Here is a 23,411-nt window from a genome sequence, read left to right as displayed (position 1 = left end):
ACTAGTGACATTCAACATGAAATGATTATTTCAAGGAACAAATCTATTTAGATAAATGCATCTACCATTACCATTAAACCTACAAGTCTTAGTCGCAATCCCAAACTAAATCTAAGGCTCATAGCTTGAATCACCTAGAGCTAGAGTGGAAGTGTTTCAAGTAATAGAACTAGCCTAGAGTAAAAAAGCTTAGAAACAGTACCAACACATACACACAGGCAGGCACCCAGCAAAACGGATGAATGGGTTAACAGTTTAGCTAATGGATTGATTTACAGCTTTTGTGTGTTGGCCCTGGGCCTTGAACTCAGGGAGGGCCTAGTTGCTGCCCTAGCTGGACTAGCAATCTACCGTTTTAGCCACACCTTTTGGCTTTCTGGTGTTTAATTAGAATAAGTCTCATATTTTCCTACTCAGGTCAGCTCAGAATAAAATTTTATAGTTTGATAGAAGGCCACTGCTGGCTTTCATTTGTAACCCTAGCTACTCAGGGGAGATTCAGATAGCCAGGCAGGCCAAAAAAGTCTGAGATTCCATTTTTGAAAATAACCAGCCAGGTACCAGTGGCTCACAACTATAATCCTAGATACTAAGGAGGCTGAGATCTGAGGCTCGAAGTTCAAAGCCAGCCTGGGCAGGAAAGTCCTTGAGACTGACTCTTCTCTCAGTGATTCACCATGAAACCAGAAATGGCACTGTGGCTCAAGTGGGAGAACACTAGAGCCTTGAGCAAAAAGCTAGGCTGGAGTAGGTCAAACTAAACTATATGCAAGTCCAAAAAGTTTCTCTTCCTTGAAACTAAAAATTATACTATATAGAGCATTACTTTAGCATTTTCCAAAGATTAAGCCACTGAAACACAGGACAGTTGTTCAGCATCTTAAAAAATGGCTGAAGCCAGGTGCAAATATCAATCCTAGCTACTCAGGAAGCTAAGATCTGAGGAAGCCAGCGTGGGCAGTAAAGTCTGTGAAACTCTTTTAACTCCAATTAATCACAAAAAGAAGGAAGTTGAGCTGTGGTTCAAACGGTAGAGTGCTAGCCTTGAAAATAAAAGCTCAGGACAGCTCCCAGGCCCAAAATTCAAGCCTTAGTACCAAAATAAGTTTTGAGTTTTCATTCTGAATACCGGGAGAAAAAAAGGCTTTTATTCTAAATCTTCATCAATCTGGTATGAATATCTTGTGTACAAATGCCTCTTCCATCTGTTTTCTTTCCCCCCCCATTAAGTTTTCTTCAAGCTTAACCTGAGATCTACATACACACAGTAACTCACTTGAGGAACTAACCTTCGTATCCTCAGAACTTTTGCTGCATGAAACACATGTCCTAAATATATAAAATATTTCTGATACAAAGCTAAAAGAAATACAGAAGCTATGAGGGAATGAAAACTGCCAAAATGCAGAAGCCCAAAAATGTATAGGAGGACAACACATTCAGCTTTATTTCAGTCAAATCACAACACCTTCTTTTCCAGCCACTGCAAAGTGCATCTACAATTTTCTATTACAGATCCACTTTATAAAGGTTTCCTGTGACATTACAGCAAGCCTTTTACTTTTCTTTAAAACAAAGCAGTCCCAATTCTACCTCAAAAGTAAAACTCCATTCCAGTAAATGGTAAATACATGAAATTACAGTAACCAGACACTTAAAAGGACAGCCAAGAAATCTTCCAACAGTTTATTAGAAAGAATGTAGACATTTAAAAAAATCCCCACTGTCATGAACATAAATTGAGGTTTTTCAGCCCAGTTATAAGCTGAATCAAAAAAAAAAAAAAAATTAAAAAAACCCAATAGTGTATTAACATTTTCTCACTCATTTGCCATACTGACAGTGCAAATACAATCTGGTCTAAAATGTACATACTCTCAAGCAACAATGTACAGCTTTCTTTGTCCTCCATGCTAAGAGATGTAAAAGCTTAAGGGTCAAACAATACCAAATGTATAGGCTTCAAAAACCATCTAATTTAGGGCATTCACTAGTTTTAGCTAAGATACATCTGGAACACTGACAAAGTAATAATTTATATGCGATAATGTGAAGTAATTTTTTTCGAAAAATAAACTTTAGTGAAACAATCTTGAAGGATACACCAGAGAAATGACACGGTTTATGTTTAAGGTGTCAGCCAATTTGTTTCAGTCACTTTTGAATCCATGTTCTGGGAATTTAAAATTTATTCATCTTTCTCTAAGTTGAAAACTTCCTATCTTGTCAGTAGCTAAGTTATGAGTAAAGGGAGACTTAGGTGAAATATTTTATTTATCACAATTGCTGTGAGCAATTGCCTAGATGGACCTCAACAGCTTCATGAAATCTGGGAAATGTTCATGCACAAGGATATATTGCCTTAGCTGACTTAAAGTTGCCCCATACAATGGTACATTATCAACCCTTAGTGAAGCCTTTTTAAAAAAATCAAACAGGTTGAAAAATGGGTTAAAGAGGCAAATACAGCATCTGCCTTTAGAGCTATCAACTCAGGAATTTTCTCAATTATGAAATCTTGCAGAGAAATTTTCTTTCTCAAAATCCAGGTGATGACAATACTCCTTATTCCAGATCCGGCATTTCTGAAAAGATTTTTTTAAAAACAATTAGTATAAATTATGAAGGAATACAGGGGCATTAGAAGAGAATCTACCAGCGCTTGTCTTGCATGCATGAGGCCCTGAGTTCGATTCCTCAGCACCACATAAGCAAAAAGAAAAAAAAGGCGGAAGTGGTGCTGTGGCTCAAGTGGTAGAGTGCTAGCTTTTAGGTGAAGAGCTGAGGGACAGCGCCCAGGCCTGGAGTTCAGGCCCACGACCAGACCCCCCAAAAACCCCCAAAACTTCAGAATTGGTAGACCCCGGCCCTCTGAAGTTTTATAGGGAAAATATTTCTTGCCAAATTCCTCATTAGCTGAAATAATTTATTTTTTTTCCTGCCAGTGCTGGGCTTGAACTCAGGGTTGGGGCACTGTCTGGGAGCCTCTTTGTTCAAGGCTAGCACTCTATCACTTGAGCCACAGAGCCACTTCTGGCTTTTTCTGTTTTTTTTTTTTTTTTGTCAGTCATGGGGCTTGAACTCTGGGCCTGGGCGCTGTCCCTCAGCTCTTCAGCTCAAGGCGAGCTCTCTACCACTTGAGCTTTAGCGTCACTTCTGGTTTTCTGGTGATTTATTGGACATAGCAGTCTCAGGGTCTTTCCTGCCCGGGCTGGCTTTGAACCACCACCCTCAGATCTCAGCCTCATGAGTAGCTAGGATTACAGGCATGAGCCACCAGCGACCGGCACTTTTTCTGTTTATATGGCACTGAGGAATCAAAATCAGAGCTTCGTGCATGTTAGGGAAGCACTCTACACCTGTAAGTCACATTCAAAACCAGGGCTTCATGCATGGTAGGCAAGCACTCTACCTCTAAGTCACATTCCCAGCCATCAAATTATTTACTTTTGCACATTGTGTTTTCTAATCAACATCAAAAACAGGGCTAGGAAGGTGGCTCAGTGGTAGAGCGCTTGCCTTGCATGCCTGAGGCCCTAGGTTTGATTCCTCAGCACCACAGAAGCAAAAAGAAAAAAGCCGGAAGTGGCGCTGTGGCTCAAGTGGTAGCCTTGAGCTGAAGAGCTGGGGGACAGCACCCAGGCCCAGAGATCAGGCCCCATGACTGGACCAAAAAAAAAAAAAAAAAAAAAAAAACCAACTAAAATTTTCTTTCCAAAATCTGACAATGACATCTTTAGATTTCAAATTCCCTGTGATGTAAGACACCACCGCATAAACATATTTTCAACAAAGACACTTACTTTCATCATCACTGTCTTGTGAATCCTGTAGAGAGGAAATACAAAGTTACCCAACTGAAGAAACATTCTTTTCCTAATAGATTAAAAAAAAATTGTATTTCTGACTAAAGAAGCATAAATATGAGTATTTTAAGCCTAGGAATTTCATTATTGGACTTAAGATGTAGTTTACTTAAGGTGATGGGATGTATAATTGAGGACCTATTTTCCTATAAAAACTCACCTTTTGACTTTTTCCCTAAATTTTCTTGTTATTCAATAAAGGGAAAAATGGTTTGACACAAAAAAACCAATAGAATATCAGAAGATAATGAATTCTAATTCTAGATCCTGAAAGTCTTAAGTATTTCCCAAACCTTTCTGGAAAATGTTAACAGGATTCCAGAGGGGGAAACGTTAAAAGACCAGTCAATCTATCTACCTGATAGATTCACAATGCCTGTTTATTACAGTAACTGAATACAATGTATACCCCACAGCACTGATTCTAGCCAATGAGCCTAGCATTGTACAAACGCCCAATAAAAAACATGCTTTTCAACTTACTGTAGCCCTAAAGTCAACTGCTTTACCCCCTAATACAACTTCTAAGGGGGGGGGGAGGGGGAGTGGGTGTTGCTAAATAAGGATTTGGACTCAGGGTCTTGGCTCTTGCTTTATTATTATTTGTTTACAGTTAAAGGTCTACCATTTGGGCCACCCCTCTAGTCCAGCCATTTTGATTGTTAACTGGGGATAGTGTCTTGAAGACTTTTCTTCCTGGACTGGCTTCAAAACATAATCCTCCTCCTGGCTCCTGAGCAGCTAATATTAGGAGTTTGAGCCACCAGGCCTGATCTCTAATGAGATGTTCACAGAAAAACTAACTAACAAGTAGCAAAACAACAACAAAAAACAATCTATACAAAAGGACCTATAAATGCATCTTTCTCATTATCAGTATAAACAGATAAAAGAAGACAGACTTACATCATCTGCTCCATCCACTTCTGGTAAATCTACATCCTCATCACCACCCATGTTGTTCATCATCTATTTGAAGAATAAAAATTAGTTTTAAAGATGGATGTTAAATCAAGTCCTAGTTACTAAGTCCTAGTTATTAAAGGGGCACACTCCATTCCCACAAAAAACGAAGAAAAAAACTTTAGTACTTCCTTTCTGGAAGATTATAGGTAATTATGCAAAGTCTTGAAAACTTGTAAGAAAATAAAGTTTTCCTCAAAGGAAAGTGAATTTTCTTTTTTATCAGTCCTGGGGCTTGAAGTGAGGGCTTGGGCACTGTTCCCAAGAGTTTTTTGCTCAAGGCTAGCACTCTAATACTTGAGCTACAGTGCCACTTCTGGCTGTTTATGTGGTACTGAGGAATCAAACCCAGGGCTTCATGCATGGTAAGGAAGCAATCTACCACTAAGCCACATTCCCAGCCCAAAGCAAAGTGAATTTATTAAAATTCATTCAGTAGCATATATAGGGAAACATTAAAATTATACACGAGTCCTTAATCCCCATTTCTTATATAGGGACCAAGAACTGTTCCTTTTTTCTCTACTTTAATTCTGCTATCTATATTACAGTATTCCGATTTAAAGACATAATAAATTATAATATTTAGAGCTGATGTCTTTGGCTCATACTTGTAATCCTAGCTACTCAGTAGGATGAGATAAGAATGGCACTACCAAGCCAGCTTGGGCAGGAAACTGTGAGAGACTCTCATCTCCAATTAACCAAAAAGAAAAGCTCAAAGTGGAGCTGAGGCTCAGGTGCTACAGTGTCAGCATTAAGTGAAAAAGTTAAGGGACAGTTATCCTGGCCCTGGGTTCAAGCTGAAATACTGGCAGTGGCAGCAGCAACAGCTGCAGTAAAAGGAGGAGGAGGAGGAGGAGGAGGAAAGAAGAGGAGGAGGAGGAAAGAAGAAGAGGAGGAGGAGGAAAGAAGAAGAGGAGGAGGAGGAGGAGGCAGCAGTGGCAGCATGGCAGCACGAGGCAAGGAGCAGCAGTGGAGGAGGAGGAAAAAGAAGAAAAAGCTGCTATGGGGTCTTGGTGGCTCACAACTATAATCTGAGATCCGAGGATTGCAGTTTGAAGCCAGCCCAGGCAGTAAAAGTCCAAGAGATTCTTATTTCCAATTAATCACCAAAAAGCCAAAAGTAGAGCTGTGCCTCAAGTAATAAGAGTGCTAGCTTTGAGAACAAAAACTTAGGGACACACACAAAAGATGAAGTTAGAGACATAGTTGTAAACTAAAAATATCCCTATAAAACGTTTGAGTATGACCTTACCATTATTGTTATAGCCCTAAAATGTAAAGCCAATTATATTCATGCTGCAAATAATCTGCCTCAATGTGCACACAAACACAGAATGGTTTTGAGAAGGAAGTGTCTATATGAATACATAGCAAATGAATGTACACATGTAACATGTAGAGAATGACTTTAAAAGAACTTACCTCAGAGAAACGATCAAAATTAGACATGTCTTCGTCTGAATCATCTTCCCAGTCTTTCCAATTATTGAAATCCACACTGAGCCAATTAAGCTGCATATGAATACACACAAACCTGTTAGTTTGTACCTTAAAACATTTTTTGGACTGTAGGCTCACACTCATTAAATATTGTTCCATGAAACTTTTATTTTAGTTGTCAAACTTTTATTATTTCTGCTAGTCCTGGGGCTCGATCTCAGGGCCTGGGCATTGTCCCTAAGTCTCTTTTGCTCAAGGTTAGCACTCTGTACTTGAGCCACAGCACTTCTGCCTTTTTCTTTGTATGTGGTACTGAGGAATCATGCATGCTAGGCAAGCAATCTACCACTAAGCCACATTCTCAGTCCTTGTTAACCTTTTTTTTCTTTTTGTCATGGGACTTGAACTTGGCCTGAGCTCTTCAGCTTAAGGCTAGCACTCTACCACCACTTGAGCCACAGTGCAACTTCCAGTTTTCTGGTCATTTATTGGAGATTAAGTCTCATGGACTTTCCTGCCCAGGCTGGCTTTAAACCGCAATCCTCAGATCTCAGCCTCTTGAGTAGCTAGGATTACAGGCATGAGCCTCCGGTTCCCAGCCTTTTCACCTTTTTTTAATACAGAAAAAATTCACTGGTAGAAGTTATTACTGGAATTACTTTATTTGGCAAGCATCTACATTCCCATGTGATAGCCAAGTAAATTCTCAGATCTCAGCCTGAGTAACTAGCACTATGTGTGTGAACCACCAGTGCCTCGATATACATATATATATATTTTTAATCAATGTACTATTCCATTTTATCTCCTTACTTCCTCCTCCTCTTTTACTTGCAATAGGATCTAATTTGACCTTGTCTGGAATTGATAGATCCTCCTGCTCTCTCTACCTTCTGGTTCAGGTAAATGCCAACTACGCTTTTTGTGTTGTGCTGGGTACTGAACCAATTTACCACCAAGGTACATCCTCAGCTCCTAAATCTATCTCTTGAATATAAAAGATTCTGCTTCTACTAGTGACCACAACTGATGGAGATAAGTTGAAAGACATATGGAATACGAGCCTTTGTACTTAGTGGATAAGTAATGTTTTAATAACATTTTTTCTTGCCAATCCTGGGGCTTGAACTCAGGGCCTGGGCACTGTCCCTGAGCTTCTTTTCCTCAATGTTAGCATTCTACCACTTGAGCCACAGCACCACTTCCAGTCTTTACTGAGGAATCAAACCCAAGGCTTCATGTGTGCTAGGCAAGCAGTCTACTACAAAGCCACATTCCTAGCCCTTTCATAAACCTTGAAAAATAAAAAAAATAATAAAAAATAAAAAAGCGAAAACCTACCTTTGCCCTTTCTTTTGTTAACCTAGGCCACGACTGGCCAGATTCTCCTTTTCTTAAACAACATAAAATTGATCTGTCTGTTCTTTTATGCTTGGAATCCTAAAAAGAAAAGCACCAATTAAATCTTCAGGACTACTACAGGATGAAAATAGCTTGTTTATTATCTCTTTTTGTTTGTGGTACACATATTCAAATTTAGTAAGAAAAACAAGTAACCTATACTTGATATACATTCAGCCTTTTATGTTTTGGGTGTTATGTATGCATGTCCACATGCACCTATTGAGGCTGGTGTCCCTAACTCTCACATTTATCTGCCTGGTGGCTTCAAACCTTGTTCCTCAGATTTCAGCCTTGTAAATGAACTACTAGTACCTGGTCCTGCTACTGTTTTCAGTCTCACTCCAATGCATAAAAATTCTTCCCTTAGCCTCCCAAGTGCTGAGAATTATAGGTGTGTGCGAGTGCTCTCATGCCCAACTCTTTTTTTTTTTTTTGGTTGGTTGTGGGGCTTGAACTCGGCCTGGACACTGTCCCTGAGCTCTTCAGGTCAAGGCGAGTGCTCTACCACTTGAGCCAAAGCACTACTTCTGGCTTTTTGTTCCCAGTTTATGTGGTGCTGAGGAATTGAACCCAAGGCCTCATGCATGCAAGGCAAGCGCTGAGCAACCACTGAGCCACCTTCCCAGACCTCTTGCTTAACTCTTATTGCTCTACTATTTGAGCCACAGTGCCATTTCAGGGATTTTTTTTTTTTTTTTTTTTTGTCGGTTGCAGGGCTTGAACTCTGGGCCTGGGCACTGTCCCTCAGCTCTTCAGCTCAAGGCGGGCACTCTACCACTTGAGCTACAGCGGCACTTCCGGTTTTCTGGTGGTTTATTGGAGATAGGAGTCTCACGGTCTTTCTTGCCCGGGCTGGCTTTGAACCGCAATCCTCAGATCTCAGCCTCCTGAGTAGCTAGGATTACAGGCGTGAGCCACCAGCGCCCGGCTCAGGGATTTTTTAAATTTAATTTTTATTTATTTTTATTGTGAAAATACTGTACAGAGGGGTTACAATTACATGGGCAAGATAATGAGTACATTTCTTATCAAGCTTTGTAGCCTCCTACTTTGTTTCCCCTTCCCATCCTCCCCCCACCCCCACCAAAGTTGTAAAGTTCGTTTTCGACATAACGACTTGTACTTCTCATTGTTGCACATTTCAGGGATTTTTAAAAAATAGTTTATTGGAGATATGAGTCTCAAAGACTTTCCCAATCCTCAAATCTCAGTTCCCCAAGTAGGTAGGATTATAGGTATGAGCCACCAGCACTCCACAGTAGCTCTTATTTATTTTTTGAAGGTCCTGGGGCTTGAACTCAGGGCCTGGGCACTATCCCTGAGCTTCTTTTGCTCAAGGCTAGCGCTCCACCACTTGAACCACAGTACCTTCTGGCCTTTTCTGTTTGTTTATGTGGTATTGAGGAATCAAATCCAGGGCTTTGTGCATGCTAGGCAAGCACTCTACCACTATGCCACCTTCCCAGCCCTAGTAACTCTTTCTTTTTTTTCTGTCAGTCATGGGGCTTGAACGCTTGGGCACTGTCCTTGCACACTTCAGCTCAAAGGCAAGCATTCTACCGCTTGAACCACAGCGCCATTTCCAGTCTTCTAGTGGTTTATTGGAGATAAGAGTCTCATGGACTTTCCTGCCTAGGCTGGCTTTGAACTGTGATCCTCAGATCTCAGCCTCCTGAATAGCTAGGATTACAGATGTGAGCCACCAGCACCCGCCCTAGCTCTGATTTCTTTACAAATATTTCCTCCAGATTAAAATGTCCTTGACTACTAACAAGTTTATACTACCCAACTGCAAACCCTATAAAAGATCCTAGTTAAACGCAGTGCTTTTATCTTTCCTGTGCAAGGTGAATTAAACCTTGAAAAATATGTAATATGATACTAGTACAGAACACTTAAAAGACTTTTAGGTAAGGTAAGGAAGGCTTTAAGACTACTGCTGAGTTCAAACAACAGTAGGAAGACCTAAAAGTAGAAAAGGAAAATAGTACAAAGATGTAAGTATTCTTTAAACTATTATCATAAACAGAATTAGTTCTTCCTGCAATAACACTTGACACACATTTTCTTATAACTTAAAACAAAAGAGTGGCTTACTTACGTTTGGATCAATACAGTGAAAAAGATCAATTTCATTTAAATGTTTAAAATTGTCACTCCCTCCAAGACAACTGTATATAAAAAAAAAAAAAAAGTTTCAGTTAAAATAAAACAACAACAAAAAATTCAGTTGCCCAAAATCCCAATGATGTAAAATAGTAATTTACCTGAAAGTAAGTTTGGATTTTTCAAAGTTTACATTAACATCTTTACTGTCTTCAACACAAAATTCAATGAAGACATAGTCCCTTCGATCGTACCATTTCGCAGAAGCAGGCTGCCTACAAAGGGAGAAAAACCAGAAAGTCAAGCTGCAATTCATTGACTGTTTACATACCTCCATGTTTGGCACATGATGTTTCTCTACTCCATGGTAACATCATTATCTTTACTTTTCCTCAATAGCTATTTTCCAACTTAAAAGTAAGCTCTAACAAAGTTTAGATGAGCATCAGTTTCATAAGGGTTTTTGTGACAAGTGTTTTAGAATGTCTAAAACAAACACTAAAGGCAAATACACTCAAGTATGGTTGATTAACAGACACAATGAAGATCATGTGCAAAAGAATTTCCTTTAGGCAAGTTACTTGACATCAATGTTTAGTCCTGGCTACCTAGGGGCTTGATGCAAGAGTACCATACTTCTTGGGCTGGGAAGGTGGCTTAGTGAGTGGTAGAGTGCTTGCCTTGCATGCATGAGGTCCAGCGCTACATAAGCAGAAAAGGCTGGAAGTGGCGCTGTGGCTCAAGTGGTAAAGTGCTAGCTCAAGGCTAGCCCAGGTCCAGAGTTCAGGCCCCACAACTAACCAAAAAAAAAAAAAAAAAAAAAAAAAGCACCGTATTTCTCATTTTTGGTGCTTGTACTGGGGTTTGAACTCAGGGCTGGGGCACTATCCCTGAGCTGTTTTGCTCAAGGTTAGCACTCTGCTGCTTGAGCCCCAAGCCACTTCCAGCTTTCTGGTTATTATCTGGAAAGAGTCTCATGGACATGCCCAGCCTAGTCTGACTTTGAAGTGTGATCCTCAGATCTCAGCCTGCTGAGTAGCTAGGATTATGGACATGAGCATCAGTGTCCAGTTATCCCTGAGGTTTTTTTTTTTTTTTTTGCTTGAAGCTAGCACTCTATTGCTTGAGCCACAGATCCACATTTGGCTTTTTGGTGGTTTAGAGATAAGTCTTACAGACATTTCCTGCCTAGCCTGGCTTTGAACCATGATCTTCAGATCTCAGAATCCTGAGCAGGATCACAGGGGTGAGCCACACTGGTGCCTTCCTGACGCATGTTTTACTAATTATTGTGCTCCCAGATGTGTTATTTTCAAACTGAAGTTTTTTTTTTTTTTTTTTTTTACTAACCCTGTGCATTAGCACCATTTTTCCAATAGACAAATGTACTGCAACACATGTGCAAATAAAAGACATGGATATGGTTTTTACTATCTCTTGGTGGCAGTGTTGGCCTAGTATACATAACAAGGTTCTAGCTTGGAGCTCCAACATTATCTAAATCCAAAATGACCTAAAGAATAAAAATATTAATAAATGATACTCCTTTGCAAAATTCATTTTTCCTCTGGGCCTAGGCACTGTCCCTGAGCTCTACAGCTCAAGGCGAGCGCTCTACCACTTGAGCCACGGCACCATTTATATCTATGGCTCACTTCTGTAATCCTAATTAAGAGCCTGAGATCTGAGGATCTAAGTTTCAGGCTATCCCAAAGTCTCTGATTAACATCTCCAATTTACCCACAGAAAGGTGTAACTGGAGCCATGACTAGGAGGTAGAGTGCTAGCCTTGACTGGAAAAAGCTAAAGGACAGTACACAGGTCCTGAGTTCAAGCCCTAACCAGCCCCAGTAGCACTGCACACCATGCCCAACCATAGCCTGATGTGATGTCTTTCTTTCTTTGCCAGTCCTGGGGCTTGCCCTCAAGGTTTGGGCACTGTCTCTGAGCTTCATTTCCATCCCCATCCCGATGTAATGTTTCTTGTATTTGTAACCCCAGCAATAGGTAAGCTGATGTCAGGATGGACTGTATAGCAAAACACTAATCTACCCACGCATTAAAGACTGTAAGGCTCTTTTTTTTTTCCCCCAGGCAGAAAAGAGCTTATTAGGGGGAAAGCAAACTGCCTGCCTGCACAAAATGGAGACATGCAGAGAAAGTAAGGGGAAGGAAAAAGAAAAAGAGCTGTGAGACTATCACCAATAAATTATTAAAAAGCCAGAAGTAGAGCTGGCTCAAGTGGTAGAGCACTAGGCCTTGAGCACAAAAGCTCCCAGGACTGGCTTCATAAAATAATCAATAGCAGGGCGACAGTGGCTCATGCCTGTAATCCTAGCTACACTCAGGAGGCTGAGATCTGAGGATCACGGTTCAAAGCCAGACTGGGGAAGGAAAGTCCATGAGATTCTTATCTCCAGTTAACCACAGAAAACCGGAAGTGGCTGTGGCTCAATTGCTAGAGCACTATCCTTGAGCTGAAGAGCTGATGAACAGCACCCAGGCCCAGAGTTCAAGACCTAAGACCAACAATTAAATCCAAGTTTGATATTGGTTGTCATGTCTATCTAGGATCCTAGTACTCAGGATACTGAAATCCGAGAATTCAAAGCAAGGCTGGGCTGAAAAGTCAATGAGACTATCATCTCCAATTAAATGGCAGAAAACTAAAACTGGGGGCATGGCTCAAGTGGTATAGACTGGATGGGTAGAGGGAGTTAATAGCATCAGGCTTGTAGTTTTATGCCTCTGTTCTGACATGTGTGCACACACATCCACACCCCACACACAAAAAGATCTACTTTTATAAATCTTTACAGGACTGAAAATATGGTAACATGGTAAGCATAAGATAGAAAAATACTTCAACTTTTTTTTTGCCAGTCCTGGGGCTTAAACTCAGGGCCTGAGCACTGTCCCTGAGCATTTTGCTGAAGGCATAAAAAGCCACAATGACACTTCTGACCTTTTCTGTTTATATGGTACAGAGGAATCAAACCCAGGGCTTCACACATGCTAAGCAAGCACTCTACCACTGAGCCACCTTCCCAGCCATTTTAATCTATTTGTGTGTGTCTGCATGTTTGTCTAAGTGCACCAGTCCTGGGGTTCGAACTCAGGTCCTGGACTCTGTCCCTGAACAACTTTGCTTAAGGCTGGCACTCTACTTCTTGAACTACAGCTCTTTGAGCTATGCCCTATAGCCCCATGCTATAGTACTTGATGTACATCAAGATTTTTTTTTTTGAGCTAGATATCAGTAGTTCACACCTGAGCCACTGATGAGAACAGGAAGATCTCGCTCAACTTATGTCAGCTCAGGGATAAAAGTCCTTGAGCTCCATTTCCAATTGCTCATAGTTCAAAACCCCACTACTCTGAAAATAAAGCAAAAAGTCCTTTTATGAGCTTATTAAACTTTATTAGATTAACTTATTAAATTATTAGATTGTGAGACTAATGTACCTGTACGTTTCATGCTTGCTGGCAGGTAAGCACTCTACCACACTAAGCCACATTTCCAGCCCTCTATAAACATTTATAATGAGACTACTTTAAGATTTACAGCCTAGGGGCTGTGAAGATGGCTCAGTGGTAGAGTGCTTGCCTTGCATGCCTGAGGCCCTGGGTTCGATTCCTCAGCACCACATAAGCAAAAAGAAAAAAGCAGGAATGGTGCTGTGGTTCATGTGGTAGAGCACTAGCCTTGAGCTGAGGGACAGCACCCAGGACCCAGAGTTCAGGCCCCACAACCGGCCCCCCCCCCCAAAAAAAAAAGATTTACAGCCTAGATGCACCAATCTTTTATATATCTCAAAATACATTTGTGTATGTATGTGGGGGGGCTAATTCTGGGGTCTGAACTCAGGGTCCGGGCACAGTCCTTGAGCTCCTTTTGCTCAAGATTAGCACTCTACCACTTGAGACACAAATGGCCTTTTCTATTCATGTCGTATTGAGGAAATTAACCCAGGGCTTCATGCATGCTAGACAAGCATTCTATCACTAACTAAACCACATTCCCAGCCCACCTTTAAATTTTTGTTTTATTGAGATAAGGTCTTCCTATGCAGCCCAAGCTGATCTTCAACTTAACATTCTATTCCCATGCTCTCCTGAATACTGAGGTAATAGGTATGTGCCACCACACCCAGCCTCCAAAGTATCATTAAATATCAAGATATATGATGGGTGCTGCTATCTCACACCTATAATCCTAGCTATCTTAGAGGCTGAGATTTTAAGATTACTATTTGAAGTCAGTCTGGGCAGAAAAAAAACCATTGAGACTTTTTATCTTCAATTAACAAGCAAAAAAGACATTAGTGAAAAAAAGCGAACCAGGATAACACATAAACTTGCATGCAGTGTGCATGAGCCCAGGCTGGCCTCGAACTCTCAATCCTCATGCTTTAGGTTCCTTAGGGTTGTGATTACAGACCTGCACTAACATACCCAGATAGTACTGATTTTAAAAATAAAAAACAAAACTAATATTTAGTAAAGAATTTATCAGGGCTAGAAAGAATTTATCTGTAGTAGGGTGCTTTCCTTGCAATGCATAAGGCCCTGGGCTCGATTCTTCAGCACCACATAAGCAGAAAAAGCTGGAAGTGGCCCTGTGGCTCAAGTGATCAAGCACTAGCCTTGAGCTGAAGAGCTGAGGGGCAGCGTCCAGGCCTAGAGTTCCAGCCCTATGACCAACAAAAAACAAAGAGAACTGGTACATTTATTTCTTTTTTTTGGGTCCATTCGTGGGGCCTAAACTCTGGGCCTGGGCACTGTCCCTCAGCTCTTCAGCTCAAGGCTAGCACTCTACCACTTGAGCCACAGCGCCACTTCCGGCTTTTTACTTTTTGCTTATGTGGTGCTGAGGAATCGAACCCAGGGCCTCAGGCATGCAAGGCAAGTGCTCTATCACTGAGCCACCTTCCTAGCCCTGGTACATTTATTTCTATTGGTAGATGTTATCAAAGGCCCTACCTGTAAGTATCTGAAAGCAATCTCATTCTTTGCTCAGAGAAAGCCCAAGATGCTTTTAAAATTTCAGGTCTGTCTGTCCAGCAGTTGTACTAAGTTTTTTCTGGAAAGGCAATCTGAACAAACAGAATAGAATCATACTTGCAAAAAGAAAAAAGCTGGAAGTGGTGCTGTGGCTAGTGGTAGAGCGCTAGCCTTGAGCTGAAGAGCTGAGGGACAGCACCCAGGCCCAGAGTTCAAGCCCCATGATCGGACACACAAAAAAAAAAATCTGGGGAGCTGGGTGTTAGTGATTCATACTGTAAATCCTAGCTATTCAGGAAGAAGAGATCTTAGGATCCTGGTACCAGTCCTGGAAGTCCAAAAGACTCTTCAATTAACTACCAAGAATCTGGAAGTGGAGCTGTGGTTCAAGTGGTCGAGTGTTAGTCTTGAGCAAAAAAGTGCAGCAGTGTCCAGGCCCTGAGTTCAAGCCCCAGGACATAAAAATAAATGACCAACAGGGCTGTGAAGGTGGCTCAGTGGTAGAGCGCTTGCCTTGCATGCATGAGGCCCTGGATTCGATTTCCTCAGCACCACATAAGCAAAAAAAAAAGAAAGCTGGAAGTGGCGTTGTGGCTCAATTGGTAGAGAACTAGCCTTGAGCTGAAGAGCTGAGGGACAGCGCCCAGGCCCAGAGTTCAGGCCCATGACCGGACCCCCCCCATAAATAAATAAACAAATAAATAAATAAATGAATGAATGACCGAACAACTATACTACAAAAATCAGAAAAAAACCCACAAAAACTCAACACACAATTAACTTACAAACACTACCACCACAATAATAATAAAAAATATAAATAATAATCCTAGCTACTAAGGAGGCTGAGATTTGAGAATTGTGATTTGAAGCCAGCTTAGGTAGTAAAGTCTGTGAGACTGTTAAGCTACAATAAACTACCAAAAGCTCGAAGTGGTGTTGTGGCTCCAAGCTAGCCTTGAGCACACAAGCTCAGGGAGAGCAACACACACAGACACACAGACACACACACACTGTGAGGTGGAAATTTCCAATCTGATCTCCAGGTTTGAAAAGTTATATGGTATCCAAAGTTATACACATCTCACTAGTAGCTATGGTTGTAAATTCTTTTTAATTTTTATGTACTAATTTTTTTTAAATAGCCACATATGCCACACATTTCAGGGTTAAAAGTATTTAATCTATTAAACACAACTGCTTACTATTTTTTGCTTAGCACCCAAAAAAAAAAAAAAAAAAAAAATTCCGACTGTGTGCTGGTGGCTCACACCTGTAATGCTAGCCACTCAGGAGACAGAGATCTGCGAATGGAGATTTGAAGCCAGATCAGGCAGGAAAGGCAAATGACACTCATCTCCATTTAACCACTTGAAAACTAAAAGTTGAGCTTGGGCTCCAAGTAGTAAAGAAGAGCAAAAAGCTCAGAACTCTGAGTTCAAGCCCCATGACAAAAATGAAACAAAATAACTCCTAAAACGTAACCCAAGGGCTGGGGAGGTAGCTCAGTGGTAGAGTGCTTGCCTTGAATGCATGAGGCCCTGGATTCAATTCCTTCCTCATCACCACATAAACAGAAAAAGCTGAAGTGGTGCTATGGCTCAAGTGGTAGTGCACTAGCCTTGAGCTGAAGAGCTGAGGGAGCCCCAGACCCAGAGTTCAGGCCCCATGACCACTACACCACCACCACCAACAAAAATATGACTCAAGAACATTACTGAACCTCTGTTCTAGTCTGTTAATTCTCATTAAGATATTAAAGTGTTGGGCACTGGTTGCTCATGCCTGGAATCCTAGCTACTCAGTAGGCTGAGATCTGAGGACTATGGTTCAAAGCCAGCCTGGGCAGGAAAGTCTATGAGACTTATCTCCAATAAACGACCAGATGGTGCTGTGGTCAAGTGGTAGAGTGCTAGCCTTGAGCTGAACAGCTCAGGGACAGTGCCCAGGCATAGAGTTCAAGGCCCATCACTGACATCCCTCCCCACCCCCCCAAAAAAAGCCAGAAGTGGTGCTGTGGCTCAAGTGGTAGAGCGCTGGCCCTGAGCTGAAGAGCTGTGGGACAGCGCCCAGGCCCAGAGTTCAGGCCCCACGACCAGACCCCCCCCCAAAAAAAAGCAAACTCATGTCTCCCCTGCACCCTTACCCCATGAACTCAGCCTAAGCACTGTGAGCTTTTTTGTTCAAGCCTAGTGCTATATCACTTTGAGCCACAGTGCCACGTCCACCTTTCTGGTAGTTATTTGGAGATAAGAGTGCTCTTGGCCTGGTACCAGTAATCCTAGCTACTCAGGAGGCTGAGATCTGAGGATCATGGTTCAAAGCCAGCCAGGGCAGGAAAAGTCTGGGAGACTCTTATCTCCAGAAAACCAGAACTGGCGTTGGTTTTTTTTTTTGGTTGGTTGTGGGGCCTGATCTCTGGGCCTGAGCCCTGACCCTCAGCATTTCAGCTCAAGGTTAGTACACTACCACTTGAGCCACAGCGCAAACTTTCAGCCTTTTCTGCTTATGTGGTGATGAGGAATTGAACCCAGGCCCTCATGCATGCAAGGCAAACACTCTACCACTGAGCCACCTTCCCAGCCCAAGTTGATTTTTGAAAGAGAGATAGTCTAGATTCATTCTGCAAATGGGTATCAAGTTTCCTCAGGACAATTTATTGATTTTTCCCAACTTATGTTGGTAGCATATGGATTTCTGGGTCCAAATTATTATTCACTGGCCTGGTGTCTTTTTGTGTGTACACTTGTAATATTCTTGGGGCTGAACTCAGAGCCTGGGTTCAAACCATGATCTTAGAGCTCAGCCTCTTGAGTATTTTTGGATTGTAAGCCTGAGCCACCAGCACCCAGCTCCAAACTAATCTTAATTTAGTGGCTAGCACTCAAAATTTTTGTCACTGCAGTTTTAGCTAAAGTCTAACTGAAGAAGAAAAAAAAAAAATACCTATTTGCCAGGTTCCAATAGTGAAGGAATCAACACTGAACAAAGATCATCATCAGGTACCTCTGACTTAAGAGAAATTAACTATATGGTGACTAAAAGATGGATGAGAGGTTCAACCCTACAAAGATGAATGAATGATAGCCAAGTGAAATCTTCAACCAATATTGATAGTTACAGGACATTTCTGGGAAATTTATTACAAGATACAGGCACCAAAAAGAATGGTTCCAGACAGGTCAAAAGCACACAGGGGGCTGGGAATGTGGCTTAGTGGTAGAGTGCTTGCATAGTATGCATGAAGCTCTGGGTTCTATTCCTCAGTACCACATAAACAGAAAATGTCAGAAATGTTGATTCAAGTGGTATAGTGCTAGCCTTGAGCTGAAGCAACTCAGGGACAGTGCCCACACTCTTATTCAAACCCCAGGACTGGCAAAAAAAACAAGAAACATAGGTACCTGTTTGTTCCCTCCTCCCGCCCAGTCCTGGGGTTTGAACTCAGGGTCTGGGCACTGTCTCTGAGCCTCTTTGTGCTCAATGCTAGCTAGGCTCTACCACTTTAACCACAGCACCACTTCCCGTTTTTGAGTGGTTAATTGGAGTTAAGAATCTCAAGGGGACTTTTCTGCCCAGGCTGGTTTTGAACCTCCATACTCCAATCTCAGCATCCTTAGTAACTAGGATTACAGGTGTGAGCCATCGGCATCCAGCTTAGTACTTATTTTTAATCACTCCTCTATAATTTAAAAAGTACAGAGTTCAAGCCTCAGACTGGCACAAAAAACAAAGCTACTTGGGGAAAAAAATTCCCAACTAGACAAAATATTTATAGCTTGATAAGGAACTTAAGTTAATTAGTAAGTCACTAAATAAAGTTATTTCACAGAAGAAACAACACGTTTGATGCAGGTGGCTCATGCCTGTACTATCTTGAAACTGAGATCTAAGAATTGTGGTTCAAAGCTAGCCAGGACAAGAAAGTCAATGATATTCACCTCCAATTAACTGTTAAAAATAGAAAGGTTGGTTGGGGCTGGGAAGGTGGCTCAGTGGTAGAGTGCTTGCCTTGCATGCATGAGGACCTGGGTTCGATTCCTCAGCATCACATAAGCAGAAAAAGTGGTGGAGGTGGTGCTGTGGCTCAAGTGATAGAGCACTAGCCTTGAGCTCAAGAGCTGAGGGACAGTGCCCAGGACCAGAGTTCAGGCACAATGACTAGAAACAAAAACAAAAACAAAAAAAAAAGAAGAAAAAGAAAAAAGAAAGGGTGGGAATGTGGCTTATTGGTAGAGTGTTTACCTAGCATGCGTGAAGCCCTGAGTTTGATTCCTCAGTACAATATAAACAGAAAAAGCCTAAAGGGGCCCTGTGGAGCAAAAGCAGCTCAGGGACAATGCCCAGGCCCTCAGTTAAAGCCCCAGGATTTAGGGGGAAAAAAAGGTACCAAAATTTTTTTCTTTCAACTTACTTAAGTTATTATGAGTTGGATAAACTGACAAGTTGAATTACAACTTTTGTAGAACAAGAATTTTCATTTTTGAAGTATTTATCTGAACTTTTTTTTTTTTAGCTGGTCATGGGGCTTGAACTTGGCCTGGGTGCTGTCCCTCAGCTCTTCAGCTCAAGGCTAGTGCTCTACCACTTGAGCCACAACTCCACTTTTGGTTTTCTAGTGCTTAACTGGAGAGAAGAGACTCCTGGACTTTCCTGACTGGGCTAGCTTTGAACCATGATCCTCAGATCTCAGCCTCTTGAGTAGCTAGGATTACAGGTGTGAGCCACTGGTGCCTAGCTTTTAGTCCATTTTTTTACACGTTACACAGGTACAGTGGCTTGAAGTTGGCCTCATAAAAGTTTGGATTTTCCAATCAAGGTTGGGGCCCTACCACTTGAGCTAAATCTCCACTTCTGCTTTTCTGCCAGTTAATTGAAGATTCAGGGATTTGTTTGTTTAGGCTGGTTTCAAAACTGGAGCTTCAAAGCTGGGCGCTTATCTCCAATAAACCACCAGAAAACAGGAAGTAGCACAGTGGCTCAAGTAGTAGAGCCCTAGCCTTCAGCTGAAGAAGGCAGGGACAGTACCCAGGCCCAGAGTTCAAGCCCCACAACCAACAACAACAAAAAACAAAACAAAACAAAAAGGAGCTTTAGATCTCAGTCTGAAAAGTCATTAGGATTACTAGCACTAGTCACCAGCGAATTTAGGCCAATTTAAACGAGGTATTTAATTCCCAAAAGGCAAATAGCTATTGTACTCTATTAAGTCATGTTGCTAACCCAGACAATTCACCTTCTACTTAAAATTTCAAGGTATAAAGACATGAGGCCTGGACTGGGAAGGTAGCTTAGTGGTAGGGTGCTTGCCTTGCATGCATGAGGCCCTGGGTTCAATTCCTCAGCATTACATAAGCAGAAAAACCAGAAGTGGTGCTGTGGCTCAAGTGGTAGAGCACTCACCTTGAGCTGAAGAGCTGAGTGACAGCACCCAAGCCCAGCGTTCAGGCCCCATGACGGACCAAAAAAAAAAGATACGAGGCCTTAAGCCGGGTGCCGGTGGCTCATGCCTGTAATCCTAGCTACTCAGGAGGCTAAGATATGAGGATAACGGTTCAAAGCTGGCCTTGAGCTGAAGAGCTGACAGCACCCAAGCCGAGTTCAAACCCCACGACTGACAAAAACATAAAAAGAAAAAATGTTTATATATGAAGCCTTTAAGGAAGTTGTGCTGTGGCAAGTGTAGAGTGCTAGCCTTGAGCTGAAGAACTGAGGGGCAGAGTCCAGGCCCAGAGTTCAAGTCCCACGACCTACAAAAAAATTAAAATTAAAGGGGCTGGGAAGTTGGCTCAGTGGTAGAGTGCTTGCCTCCCATGCATGAGGCCCTGGGTTTGATTCCTCAGTACCACATAAGCAGAAAAAAGCTGGAAGTGGTGCTGTGTCTCAAGTGATAGGGCTCTAGCCTTGAGCAGAAGAGCTAAGAGATAGACAGCATCCAGGCCCAGAGTTCATCCCTAGGACCAACAAAATAAATAAATTTGCCAGGAAGTCCCATCATGGCTCAAATGGTAGAGTGCTTGCCTTGAGCTGAAGAGTTCAGGGACAGGCCCAGAGTTTAAGCCCCATGACAGGGGGGAAAAAAACTGCCAGGCACGTCAGGAGGCTGAGATCTGAGGATCAAGGTTCAAAGCCTGCCCAGGCATACTCTGATCTCCAATTAACCACCAGAAAACGGGAAGTGGCACTGAGTCTCAAGCGGTACAGCACTAGCCTTGAGCTGAAGAGCTCAAGGACAGTGCCCAGGCCCAAAGTTCAAGCCCTACGACAGACCAAAAAAAAAAAAAAAAAGAAAAAAAAGATGTGAGGCCTCTAAGACTGGCATTCCTTGCCATACCGACTCTCCAAGAACAAGCTGTTTTATACAAAAATTTTCTTTTGGCCTGGGGATATAGCTTAATGGTAAATGGTAGAGTTTTCCTATCATGTGAGAGGCCCTGGATTTAATTCCAAATACTTTTTATTTTTAAATAAAAATACAAAAACGGGAGGTGCATTGGTGGCTCCTGCCTATAATCCTAACTATTCAAAAGGATGAGATCTAAGGATTGAGGCTGGAAGCCAGCCTAGGCAGTTAAGTTTTGGAGGCTCTTATCTCCAACTAATACAGAAAAAGCCAGAAGTGCTAGCCTTGCGCAAAAGGAACTTAGGGACAGCATTTAGGCCTAGAGTTCAAGGCCCAGCCCCCGCAAAAAAATAAAACACAAAATCGGGCCCCAGTGGTTACTCAGGAGGTTGAGATCAGAATGAGCTGGAAGCCACACGGAGCTGCAAAGTCCAGCTAACCACCAAAAAAGCTGGAAGTAGAGCTGTGGCTCAAGTGGTATAGTGCAAGGCTCCGAGTTCAAGCTCCAGGACTGGCACACAAAAATAAAACATACTAAAAGTACACATTTATTTTGGGGGGAGAGGGTAGTGGATTTTTTACTCAAGGCCTCCTGCTTGGCACACAAGTTCAGCCACCTGAGCCACACCTCTACTCTAGAAGATCATTTTGGGGAGGCAGGGGGTGGGGATTCCTTCCACAATTCTTATACCCTTTACAGTACACTACATGTTTTCCTCAGTCATCAACTGCCTGTGGAGCAGCCTTATCCACTTATATCTCTATGAAAACCTTTAAAAGCGTAATACTTAAAAAAAAAAATAACTCAATTGTTCTCTATAACCTAACCTTTTTTGAGGCAGTTGACATTCAAGACATAAAAATATGTTCTAAGATCTAAAAACCTTCTTCTGAGAAAAATGTAGTCTGGAAAAGGATGTGTCCTTCCCTCCCCCCCCCCCCCACATAAAATTTTAACCGGTTCAAATCAGCAAGAACTTCTTTTAACCTAATAAAAGTTAGATGGTTAAAAAAAAAATTACATAGCTATTTCATCCTCACCCTGAAAGAGAATGAAACATCACCTGAAGCTCATTGTGGACCCCAGAAAATGTCCACAAAGTATCTTTCCACTCGACACGTGCTGAACTACCAACTCAATGGTAGCAACTCCTTCCTGCCAGGGGAGCTAAGGCGTTTGAGCGACCTTCGTTTTTGTTTTGTTTTTCCAAGAGACTGGAGTCGGGAGGAGGCCTGCAAGGACCCACACTCAAGAAAGCGAGAGCCAGGAGAGGAAGTGGAAGTTGTGGCGACGGCGTGGCCTCCCTCGAGTTGCCTAGCAGTGGAGGCCGCTCAGGGCGGAGGGCCGCGTGGCGCCGCCGGGAGACCCAATCAGTTCTTGGGGGGTTCCCAACACAGGTGCAGTCGGCCTCGGCGGCCCAAGAAGCCACGGGGCCCTCTCCACCAGGGTCCACGCCTCCCCGGGGCCGCATGGCGGAAAGCGCCCAGACCTTAGGCCTAGGGTGAAGTTCCCAAGAGTTCCGAGCAGCCCACACTGCCCGAAAGGGGAAAAGTGCGCTTTCTGAAACCGGGAAAGCGGCAAGGAGATGGGAAAAGCACACATCAGGAGGAAAAATGTCCTCCACCCGCCAACGGTAACCGGAACTAGGATCTCGGACCCCCCCCCCCCACCCCCACCCCCCACACACCAGGACGACGGCCACCGCGGAGCCGCGAAAGCCCAGGGCCGCACGAGGGGGAGGCCGCTCCCCGGGCGCCCCCAGAGCGGCCTCCACCTAACTCCCGGCGACCTTCCCGCGGAGGGATGTCGCACTCACATGGTGAATGGGGCAGGGGGACGGGCGAACGGGTGGGCGGGCCTCTCTAGCGGCGGCGGCAGTGGAGCCGACTCCTCTCCGGTGGCGACTCCGGCGTTTTCTCTCGGGTCGCGGCCTCTTCTCGCTCCCCTCAGGCGAAGGCAGCGGTGGCGGCGGCGGCGGCGGCGGCGGGATCGACCTCGATTCCCAGAATGCACCGCGCGCGAGAGCGGCTCCTCAGTCGAAGAGGAGAGGAAAGTGTAGGAAAAGGGGCGCGAGGACGGAGAATGAACGTGCGTGCGTGCGAGCTAGGGGTGGTGAGGCCGGGCGGCGGCTGGTGACGCAGCAAAATGCCCGGGCCTTGCCGCCGCGCGTGCGCAGTCTTTGTTTTGGGGCTCCTGCGCGGCTTTCTAGAGATCTCTACGGAAAAGGCGGGGCCTCCCAGCTCCTTGCGATCCTTCCTGTGCCGGCCCCGCCCTTCGT

General features: G+C 43.1%; 1 protein-coding gene across 1 annotated transcript; it reads right to left on the bottom strand.

Annotated features, from left to right (window-relative positions):
- Positions 1-1,671: 1,671 nt before the first annotated feature.
- Positions 1,672-23,302, bottom strand: Ptges3 (prostaglandin E synthase 3). Its single transcript, XM_042698865.1, has 8 exons — positions 22,950-23,302; positions 9,947-10,060; positions 9,781-9,850; positions 7,617-7,715; positions 6,258-6,347; positions 4,773-4,835; positions 3,804-3,828; positions 1,672-2,585 (listed from the first exon to the last, which is right to left on the bottom strand). Coding segments are annotated over exons 1-8 (483 nt in total). The 5' UTR covers positions 22,952-23,302; the 3' UTR covers positions 1,672-2,565.
- Positions 23,303-23,411: the final 109 nt, after the last annotated feature.

The sequence above is a fragment of the Dipodomys spectabilis genome, unplaced genomic scaffold (assembly GCF_019054845.1).
Source record: "Dipodomys spectabilis isolate Male_0828 unplaced genomic scaffold, ASM1905484v1 ptg000234l, whole genome shotgun sequence".
Taxonomy (NCBI): Eukaryota; Metazoa; Chordata; class Mammalia; order Rodentia; family Heteromyidae; genus Dipodomys; species Dipodomys spectabilis.
Note: the sequence above shows the minus strand (reverse complement) of the source record. Positions and strands in the feature narration are given on the sequence as shown.